Source organism: Odontesthes bonariensis, chromosome 11 (genome assembly GCF_027942865.1).
Source record: "Odontesthes bonariensis isolate fOdoBon6 chromosome 11, fOdoBon6.hap1, whole genome shotgun sequence".
Classification (NCBI taxonomy): Eukaryota; Metazoa; Chordata; class Actinopteri; order Atheriniformes; family Atherinopsidae; genus Odontesthes; species Odontesthes bonariensis.
The window spans coordinates 708,697-719,519 of NC_134516.1; the positions used below are offsets into that span (position 1 = coordinate 708,697).

A 10,823-nucleotide genomic window follows, 5' to 3' on the forward strand; every position below is an offset into this window, starting at 1 on the left:
CTCTCAGCAGGGTGACGTCTCTCAGTGGGCTGTATTTACTGGATTTGGATGAGAAGAAAATATACGCCAATACTGAAGTGACCGCAGCGCTCCAGACCATGAGACAAGCCGATGTGGATCACATGATGCCTCTTCTTCAGGTGAGAGAAACAGTAAACAGGCCCGACACTCTGAGCCTTGTTCAGCACAACACAGAGGGACTGCCATCTCACATCGGTGACATCAGGAGACATCATGAGCTGTGCCTGGCAGATGTCCTGTGTCTGACAGAAACTCACCTGCAGGGCTCCTTTGTCGCAGACAGTCTGCATCTGGACGGCTACAACATGTTCAAGCGCAACAGACACACGTCCTACACTCAGTATCCTCAGATGGCCAGCAGAGCAGGTGGCGGGGTTGCTGTCTATGTGAGAAACCACATTCAGGTGCGTGAGAGACAGTTTTTGCATAATGTGACTGATCTGGAGTTTGTGGCTTTGAAGGTTGAGGCTTCAGTCTGAGCAGTGATTGCAGCTGTGTACAGACCTCCTGACTACAGTCTGAGACCGTTCCTGGAGAACCTGGGAAGCCTTTTGGATGCACTAGAGGTATTGGACTGTCACCCTGTTATTGTGTGTGGAGACTTCAATGAGAATCAGCTACTCAGGTCAACAAAGCCAATTCTAGATCTGTTTCAGTCTAAGGGATATGTTCAGCTGATCACCTCTGCCACCACAGACAAGAACACACTGCTTGACCTTATTTTCATTTCCCAGCCACAGCGATGTCTCCACTCAGGTGTCATGAGAACCTATTACAGCTATCACAACCCAGTGTTCTGTGTCCTGTCCACCAGGGAACCATGAAGTGGTCGGTGAGTCTTAAAAATCATGACAAATGTAAACAATTACTGCCTGAAGTTTGTAGTTTTGGTGAAGAGATGATAATGTTTTCTTCAGAAAAGTATAAGAAAAGTTTGATCACAAAATCTGAAGAGCTGAAATATGCTATTGATATTTAACAGAATCGGATAATGACTTTTTTCCAAATACTTTATTTTTTCTCAATATTGGACGTTTCTCCTCATAAAATATTATTGTGTGTTGCAGGTCTGACGGACTGGGAGGACGATGAGATTCTGGCCTCGGTTCTGGCCGTCTCCCAGCAGGAGTATCTGGACAGCATGAAACACCAGGGCTCCGCCACCGCCATGCATCGAGAGAGGGAGCCGTCGCCCGACAGCAGCTGATCCCGGGCGCCGCCACCCCGCCTCACCCCTTCCTCCCCCGCATCACTTCTGACCCACAGACGAAGCTCGAACAGGGAAAAAAATAAAACCTCCAACCAAGATTCACTCTTTTCTTTATCATCAGCTTCCTCATCCCTCCCTCCGCCCCTTCTCCCACTTCCTGGTTACCTCTCAGATGGAGCTCGGTCTTAATGCTGATCTGGGATCAGTCGTCATTATTTAAACATCGTTTTTCGGCAGCTTTCAGCAGTTTGAATTTTAATCCTTCAGTTGTCACAATCAGGCTGCTAGCTCTGTGGCTAACAGAGCCATTGGTTTCAATGAAGAATGCTAATCAGAACTGAACCTCGCAGCCTGTCTGTGATGTGTACAGGGTTGGGGAGTAACGGATTACATGTAACGGCGTTACGGTAAAAGGATACAAAATAAAAGTAACTGTAATCCGTTACAGTACAAGCAAAAACGATGTACTCAGATTACAGTTACATTCAGTGAGAATGGGGGTTACTTAACAGGATTACAATTTGTGCGAGGTTGCAGTGACAGAAGTACAGAGCGGCAGGGTCGGACTGGGCAAAAAAATCGGCCCTGGCAATTTTCCCCGGGACCAGCCCCCCCTCAGTATTAATTAGTATCTCCAATCTAATTAAATAAAGATTTAAAAAAACGAGCACAGACCGCTCATACATTCAATGGCATGTACCCATAGAAAAAATACACACTCGCACACACATCACACAACCTGACTATCGGCTAACAACCATGATCAGTAACCTACACAAACCCAGACACATAATGGCTCGGCGGCCAGCAATCGGATAAACCAATGAAGTGAATCAATCCTGTGAAAGAATGAAAACAAGTGAATGAAACCTGCACTCACCCATTATGAAGTTAACTCTGCAGCCCCTCCATAACCTGCTCAGCCAACTCCTTGACGTCGGGTATGGTTGGTAACGTTACGGCGGCTAGCATTAGCAACGAGGCTGCTAGGCTTGCTAAATCGGTAAGCATTAGGCTACTGAAGAAAGCTAGTCTTTTTGGCTACGTTATATTATCATCTTTCTTCTCGGCTATAAGTTAACCTTTGTTTACGGCCACTGGCCCTAACCTGACGCGCTAGCTGTCAAATCACTGGAAGTTTTCACCGGAAGTACTGGCGCACACACACGCAAGGGTGTGCAAAGAAAAATAAAATGTGATGTAAAAGTCTTACTTTGCTTATTTATTACTAAAGTAGAGCACTTCATTGTCATTGCACATGTATTAATGAAATGCAGTTTGGCATCTTATCAAGTGTAACGCGTGCAGATTGTATAGCATGCAGTATTTAGAGATAAAATGCAGTTATTTACAGCTAGTGTAAGGAAAGATGGTTAATAGATATTAGTGCCCTGCACGGGCCTATTATCTGGGCCCGAGCCCGGCCCTGGCCCGAGGGGGTGGAGCCCCAGTCCGGCCCGGTCCGACAGGTTATCAGAATTCTCAGACCCGAACCCGGCCCGACTTTTTTTTTTTTTTAACCTCCCATAACAATGTTTTAGCGTTCGTAAATTCAATCTGCCTCTCTGAAAATGGGATAACGCTCTGCAGTTAGAAAAAAACACCATTCTATTTTTCTGTGAATAAGCAAACGGTTTCTGACAGATCAAAATGGACATAAAAGAGCAGGTTAAAATAGGGGCTGTTTCGATCAGCAGCTTGAGAACTCACCCAGGGTCATTTGAACCGTGACATCCAGCCAAGTAGACCACCCGAAGTTTTTCCGATCTTGGCTGAACATCAGCTGAGTTACTGAGTTATCCCGAATAGCTTAGTACAAGCGCTAACGGAACCTGGCAGTATCTCCAAAATTACCACACTAAAATCACATGCCATGACACCAAACTTCTACAGTAGTACAAATATGGTCTGTACTCACCAAACGATGCATTTGGAAGTTTGTACATAGTCCAGGAGTTTATTATTATCAACACAAGCCTGATAGCTTCTCTGCAGCTAAAGCTGCATTGACGTCACTTCAGGGAGCTGGGAGCTTCAAAGCAAGATGAGGGTTGATCTACTACTGTAGACAACAAAGTATATGCTATATTCAACATGAATGTTTATGTTGTAGAGTTGTGAATTTATTTTATCAATGGAGAAATTGAGGAGCCTTGCTTTGTTGTTCCTACTTGGACTACTTCAGCCAGCTCATCTGTGTTCAAGGCATGTCGGAGGACTGTGTGAGTCTGTATGCCTATATAATATAAGGGAGGTGCTGGCGCGGGGCAGAGCAGCTGCTGCTGCGTTCAATTGTTTTCATTTAAACACACCACAGTCGGGCCCCTGGGCCTAGGGCTCCAGTGCAGGACTCTACTAGATATGTGCGGAATAGATCAATTACCTAGGGAAATGCATGTATGTGTAGAGAATGTATAATGTAGTTATGGCAGTACAGTGGAAACCGCTTATAGTGGTCACGGATATAGTAATCAACCGCTTATATAGATCAAAAGGCTTGGGACGGAATCATTTCTATACAAATGCTGTTTAAATAATTCGTTTATAGTGATCAAGAAATCCGCTTATAATGTTCATTTTTGGCCATTTTATGAATGTAAACGTGCAAAAATAATTTTAAAACTACGTGTAGCTGTTTTATTTTTTACTCCCTTGATTCCTTTCTGGACGTCTGCTTCTGCCTCGCTAGCTAACGTAACGAGTTGACACCGGGCAGCAAGCGCGCGAATCATGGCTGGAAAAAGGAAGTCATGGAGGAGCATGTGTCCGAGGATGGGTGCTGGAGAGCGGATTGAATGCGCGTGTGACCGCTGGAAGCTCCAGGCTGGTTCTTGTAAGATGGGAGGCCGGTGCTCATTCGATTTCTCCTACTTGTCGAGAATTGCTACTTTGTGGTTTTGCGCATGCGCCAAGCCGATTTTCTAAGTTTCGTTTTCACGCCAAGTAGCACAAATCGACAGAACACCGGCACGGAGGAGCATAGATCCGAGCAGGGGTGCTGAAAGGCGGATTGAATTCAAACTTTATTTTCTGACTTGTAAGAAAAAAAATGCACCGGCGGCACAGCAGAGAATAAGTTACGTACTGTATTTGAGTTAGCCTACAGTATGTCTGCGCACTGCGCAGTACTGTAATTAAATTTGCATGATAATAAAATTCAGTAAATGCTGAAGCTATCCGTTTCATTTAAATTTTCTCATTGAAAAAAGATACAAATGGCATTTAGATGATATTCTCCATAAAAAAACAAGTGAAATACCTGTACTGTAATACAACTTCGGTTTTAGTAATCAACCGCTTATAGTGTTCAAATTGGCTCTGGACCAACATGATCACTATAAGCGGTTTCCACTGTGCAATGAAAAGAAAAATATATAATATATAAAATATAAAATATAAAAAATATAATATATAAATAAATGTGATAAATACAGATGGAATCATACAGATAATATACAGATTATCCTATACCATAAATAGGTAAAAGTAATCCAAAAGTAATTAGTTACATTACTTTTTTTTAAGTAATCCAAAAAGTTACACTACAATTACATTTTAAACAAGGTAACTTGTAACTGTAACGGATTACATTTTTAAAGTAACTTACCCAACACTGGATGTGTAGGCTACGTTAGCGCCCTCTGTAGCGAGCAGGCTATCACACTAAGAAGTCTTATTATGTTTTTTTTGCTGCTGTTAGCTTAGCCGCCAACAGCCAAATCATCTCCCCACCACTAGCGGCCATTTTGTGTCGACACATCATCATCTGACAATAAAAGCCTTCAGCCTTGCGGCGTGTAACACCCCCCCCCCCCCCCCCCTCCTCCTCCTCCTCCACCTTCATCATTAGACTTATTTAGCTGCAAGTTTAATTGACCACGGCCAATATCATCATAGAGAAAAAGCGACAAATAAAAAAAGAGAAGAAAATAGAGAATTGTCATACTAATCCTCTTAATGATTGATTATTGTTGTTATTATTAATAATATAAGTGGGCGTGGCTGAAAACGAGCGGTAGCCTATAAATGCGGAAGAAAACAAACTCCCGAGCGGAGACGGCAGGTAGACACGAACCTGAACGGATTTCTGTCGCAGGTTTTCGGGTTTGTGTTGTTATTTTCAGCGCTTTGGAGGGTTTAAGAGCAGCCGGAGGCGCCTTTAAAGGAGTTCTGCAGCTGAAAGTTGGACTCAAAAAGCGGGAAAGAGACTGAAGGAAACCGCGGCTTCATTCCGCGGTAACACGGAGGAGTTTCACACCGGAACAGGATTAATTTTATCAGCTCCAACTGACTGAAACACTCTGAAAAATGTTGGATAAAATAACCATGGAGCTTCTTGTTGGGGAACAGGTTCGGGGGAAAAACGGTAAGAGCAACAGGAAGCCGTTTTTACCGCTGAAGCTGCTCCCACCAGACTCCATTCAAAATAAACACATTTAAGCTCCACTATTACACAGGCGTTTATGGTTACGGGATTTTACTTTTAGCTCTGTGACTGTGAATAAATACTTTGTGTTTTGGTTTAAACTCCCGCTGGAAGCGAAATATCGCAATGTTTTAAGTGAGAGATGAGAGATTAATTCGATTTTAATTGTTTTTGTTACTAAATGTCAGAATAAAGTTCGATTCTTTTTTAAAAAAATCTTTATTCTATAAAGATTATTTATTACTTATTATTCTATTTAATCCTTTGTAGGTCCTTTGTTCCCACAGCCATAAGGCTTTATAACAGGGACTGCTGAGTTCTTCTCAAATTGATTGATTGATTTTTATTTATTTGTTTATTTCGTCATTTATTGTTATTATTAGTTAGTTGTAGTATTTTTTTTTTTTTACTAGAATTGGTATTATTATTGTTGTTAATACAATCTTTGTAAATATTTAAAAAAATGTTGAGCAACTTGACTAATTTGAATTTCCCCCATTGGGGGATGAATAAAGTATTTTTCTATTCTATTTATCTTTATAATCTACATTTGTCTGGTTCTGGTTCTGTAACATGATGTGGTGTTCTGTTCCTCAGTGAAGGAGCCGTTCTGCAGCCAGTACCGCTGCGGTTCTCTGCTGGGGAGCGGCGGGTTTGGTTCCGTGTTCTCGGGCCAGAGGCTGTCAGACGGACTCCAGGTGGCCGTGAAGCATATCTGCGGGGACAGAGTTCAGCAGTGGGCCCAACAGGTGAGTCACAACCTGCCAATGTTTGGCGCCCCCCGATGGCTGGCCGCTGCACTGCAGCCGCCCGTGTGGGGCGGCCCCTCTGGTTCCCACAGAAACGTGTGATGTCACGGTTCAGTTGGTGGATTTCCCCCCAGTGACACACTGGTTCCTGTAGCTGGGATTTCAATGACTGATCAATAACAGATAAATAAATTATCAATAACTGATCAATCTGATCGATGACTGATCAATAACTGATCACTCTGATCGATGACTGATCAATAACTGATCACTCTGATCGATGACTGATTGATAACTGATCAATCTGATCGATGACTGATCGATAACAAATAATTCTGATCGATAACAGATCAATCTGATCGATGACTGATCGATAACTGATCAATCTGATCGATGACTGATCAATAACTGATCAATCTGATCGATGACAGATCCATAACGGATCCATAACTGATCGATGACTGATCGATGCCAGATCCATAACTGATCCATAACTGATCGATGACTGATCAATAACAGATCAATCCTCCTCTGTCCCTCCAGCCGGGTGAGCTCATCCCCGTTCCCATGGAGATCGCTCTGCTGCAGCAGCTGTCGGAGGTCGGAGGTCACGCCGGCGTGGTGCGCCTGCTGGACTGGTTTGAGCTGGAGGGGCGGGATTTCCTGCTGGTGCTGGAGTGCCCGCTGCAGAGCCAGGATCTGTTCGACTTCATCACGAAGTACGGCGCGCTGCCCGAGTGCCTCGCCCTCAGGTGTGTCTCTCCGGCCCGGCTCCGGCCCGGGCTCCACGTGTCGCTGCGCCGCCATCAGCGCCCGGCCCGCGCTGACCTTCTGTTCTGCTCGCAGGTTCTTCCGTCAGATCGTGGAGGCGCTGCGCTTCGTGCACGCTCACGGCATCGTGCACAGAGACATCAAAGACGAGAACATCGTGGTGGACATGCAAACGCTGGAGGTGAAGATCGTCGACTTCGGGTCGGGGGCGCCGCTCAAAAAGGCGGCGTACAGCGAGTTCGAAGGTACGCCTCATTTAGGCGGCTGATGGCGGTGCCTGACGCCCCTCCCTTTCTGTCCCCTGATGGCGGTGCCTGACGCCCCTCCCTTTCTGTCCCCTGATGGCGGCGCCTGACACCCCTCCCTTTCTCGCCCCTGATGACGGCACCTGACGCCCCTCCCCTTCTGTCCCCTGATGGCGGCGCCTGACGCCCCTCCCTTTCTCGCCCCTGATGGTGGCGCCTGACACCCCTCCCTTTCTCGCCCCTGATGACGGCACCTGACGCCCCTCCCCTTCTGTCCCCTGATGGCGGCGCCTGACGCCCCTCCCTTTCTCGCCCCTGATGGCGGCGCCTGACGCCCCTCCCTTTCTCGCCCCTGATGGCGGCACCTGACGCCCCTCCCCTTCTGTCCCCTGATGGCGGCGCCTGACGCCCCTCCCTTTCTCGCCCCTGATGGCGGCGCCTGACACCCCTCCCTTTCTCGCCCCTGATGGCGGCACCTGACGCCCCTCCCCTTCTGTCCCCTGATGGCGGCGCCTGACGCCCCTCCCTTTCTCGCCCCTGATGGCGGCGCCTGACGCCCCTCCCTTTCTCGCCCCTGATGGCGGCACCTGACGCCCCTCCCCTTCTGTCCCCTGATGGCGGCGCCTGACGCCCCTCCCTTTCTCGCCCCTGATGGTGGCGCCTGACGCCCCTCCCTTTCTCGCCCCTGATGGTGGCGCCTGACGCCCCTCCCTTTCTCGCCCCTGATGGCGGCACCTGACGCCCCTCCCCTTCTGTCCCCTGATGGCGGCACCTGACGCCCCTCCCTTTCTCGCCCCTGATGGCGGCGCCTGACACCCCTCCCTTTCTCGCCCCTGATGGCGGCGCCTGACGCCCCTCCCTTTCTCGCCCCTGATGGCGGCACCTGACGCCCCTCCCCTTCTGTCCCCTGATGGCGGCGCCTGACGCCCCTCCCTTTCTCGCCCCTGATGGCGGCGCCTGACGCCCCTCCCTTTCTCGCCCCTGATGGCGGCACCTGACGCCCCTCCCTTTCTCGCCCCTGATGGCGGCACCTGATGCCCCTCCCTTTCTCGCCCCTGCTGGCGGCACCTGACGCCCCTCCCTTTCTGTCCCCTGCTGGCGGCGCCTGACGCCCCTCCCTTTCTGTCTCCTGACGGCGGCGCCTGACGCCCCTCCCTTTTTCGCCCCTCATGGCGGCGCCTGACGTCCCTCCCTTTCTGTCCCCTGATGGCGGCGCCTGACGCCCCTCCCTTTCTCGCCCCTGATGGCGGCGCCTGACACCCCTCCCTTTCTCGCCCCTGATGGCGGCGCCTGACACCCCTCCCTTTCTCGCCCCTGATGGCGGCACCTGACGCCCCTCCCCTTCTGTCCCCTGATGGCGGCGCCTGACGCCCCTCCCTTTCTCGCCCCTGATGGTGGCGCCTGACGCCCCTCCCTTTCTCGCCCCTGATGGCGGCACCTGATGCCCCTCCCTTTCTCGCCCCTGCTGGCGGCACCTGACGCCCCTCCCTTTCTGTCCCCTGCTGGCGGCGCCTGACGCCCCTCCCTTTCTGTCTCCTGACGGCGGCGCCTGACGCCCCTCCCTTTTTCGCCCCTCATGGCGGCGCCTGACGTCCCTCCCTTTCTGTCCCCTGATGGCGGCGGCTGACGCCCCTCCCTTTCTCGCCCCACAGGTACTCGGGTCTACAGCCCGCCGGAGTGGATCCTGGCACATTCCTACGAGGCGGCGCCGCTCACCGTCTGGTCTCTGGGCGTCCTACTCTTCGACATGGTCTGCGGCGACATCCCGTTTGAGCGTGACCAGGAGATCATTAAGGCCAAGCCCATCTTTAAACGCCGGCTGTCCAAAGGTGAGCAGAAGCTCCGCCCCCTGATGGGTTTGTTCTGGTTCTGGTTCTGGTTCCTGACCTCCGCTCTGGCCCTGCAGAATGCAAGTCTCTGATTCGCTGGTGCCTGGCGTTCCGCCCGGAGGACCGCCCCTCGCTGGAGGACTTGCTAGCCCACCCGTGGATGGAGGGCGGCGAGGAGGAGGAGGAGCACAGCTCGCCGCTCAGCCCGTCCCTGTGAGCCGGAGCGGCGAGCAACCAGAAATAAAGAGACGCTTCCTGTTTTTAGGAGCCACCGCTAAGTTAATGATTATTTATTTGGTTCTGATCAGTTCTGGTTCTGACTCCTCCCACTCCTCATGTGAAGAGGTCACATGACGCAGGTGAGGATGAAGGTGTTCTCCTCTTCCTCGGCGGCCCGTTTATCGATCTGTTTATTGACCCGTTTATTGACCCGTTTATTGATCTGTTTTTTGATCCGTTTTACACTCAAAGTGGTTCAGGTCACTTGGTTCTGTTTATTTACATTAAATAAGTTTTTGGATCAACTGAAAACAAAAGTCAACGTTTGAATAAAAGTTTCAGTAACTGGATCACATGGTGTTCTGTTTGGTTCTGTTACTCTGTGACCCGTTTGGTGGGTTCTGTCTGTTTGTGACCCGTTTGGTTCTGTTTGGTTGGTTGGTTTGTTTGTTTGTGACCCGTTTGGTTGGTTCTGTTTGTATGTTTGTTTGTTTGGTTTGTTCTGTTTGTTTGGTTGGTTCTGTTTGTTTGTTTGTTTGTGACCCGTTTGGTTGGTTGGTTTGTTTGTTTGTGACCCGTTTGGTTGGTTCTGTTTGTATGTTTGTTTGTTTGGTTTGTTCCGTTTGTTTGGTTGGTTCTGTTTGTTTGTTTGTGACCCGTTTGGTTCTCTTTGTTTGTTTGTTTGGTTCTGTCTGTTTGTGACCCGTTTGGTTCTGTTTGGTTGGTTGGTTCTGTTTGTTTGTTTGTGACCCGTTTGGTTCTGTTTGGTTGGTTGGTTGGTTGGTTGGTTTGTTTGTGACCCGTTTGGTTGGTTCTGTTTGTTTGTTTGGTTGGTTGGTTCTGTTTGTTTGTGACCCATTTGGTTCTGTTAGTTTGTCTGTTTGTTTGTTTGTTTGGTTTGTTTGGTTGGTTCTGTTTGTTTGTCTGTTTGGTTGGTTGGTTTGTTTGTGACCCGTTTGGTTAGATCTGTTTGTTTGGTTGGTTCTGTTTGTTTGTTTGGTTGGTTGGTTCTGTTTTTTGTTTGTCTGTTTGGTTGGTTGGTTCTGCTTGGTTGGTTGGTTTGTTTGTTTGTGACCCGTTTGGTTGGTTCTGTTTGTTTGTTTGTCTGTTTGGTTGGTTGGTTTGTTTGTTTTGTGACCCGTTGGGTTGGTTCTGTTTGTTTGTTTGTGACCCGTTTGGTTCTGTTTGGTTGGTTGGTTCTGTTTGTTTGTTTGTGACCCGTTTGGTTCTGTTTGGTTGGTTGGTTGGTTTGTTTGTGACCCGTTTGGTTGGTTCTGTTTGTTTGTTTGGTTGGTTGGTTCTGTTTGTTTGTGACCCATTTGGTTCTGTTAGTTTGTCTGTTTGTTTGTTTGG

The 10,823-nt window shown here is 48.6% G+C and overlaps 1 protein-coding gene and 1 long non-coding RNA gene across 2 annotated transcripts; both read left to right on the forward strand.

Annotated features, from left to right (window-relative positions):
* The first annotated feature begins 488 nt into the window (after positions 1-488).
* LOC142391279 (uncharacterized) lies at positions 489-1,633 on the forward strand. Its single transcript, XR_012770521.1, has 3 exons — positions 489-587; positions 756-853; positions 1,089-1,633. It is a non-coding gene; the product is annotated as an uncharacterized LOC142391279 (long non-coding RNA).
* A 3,640-nt stretch (positions 1,634-5,273) lies between these two features.
* Positions 5,274-9,594, forward strand: LOC142391280 (serine/threonine-protein kinase pim-2-like). The gene is made up of 6 exons (XM_075477049.1): positions 5,274-5,616; positions 6,274-6,406; positions 6,950-7,158; positions 7,253-7,422; positions 9,075-9,251; positions 9,329-9,594. Exons 1-6 carry the CDS (start codon positions 5,540-5,542, stop codon positions 9,466-9,468), a joined length of 906 nt encoding a protein of 301 aa, XP_075333164.1. The 5' UTR covers positions 5,274-5,539; the 3' UTR covers positions 9,469-9,594.
* Positions 9,595-10,823: the final 1,229 nt, after the last annotated feature.

Coding starts and splice junctions, on each gene's coding strand:
- LOC142391280 (XM_075477049.1), top strand. CDS start 5,540: ATGTTGGATAAAATAACCATGGAGCTTCTTGTTGGGGAACAGGTTCGG. Junction 6,407..6,949: donor TTCAGCAGTGGGCCCAACAG/GTGAGTCACAAC, acceptor CTGTCCCTCCAG/CCGGGTGAGCTCATCCCCGT. Junction 7,159..7,252: donor CCCGAGTGCCTCGCCCTCAG/GTGTGTCTCTCC, acceptor TTCTGCTCGCAG/GTTCTTCCGTCAGATCGTGG.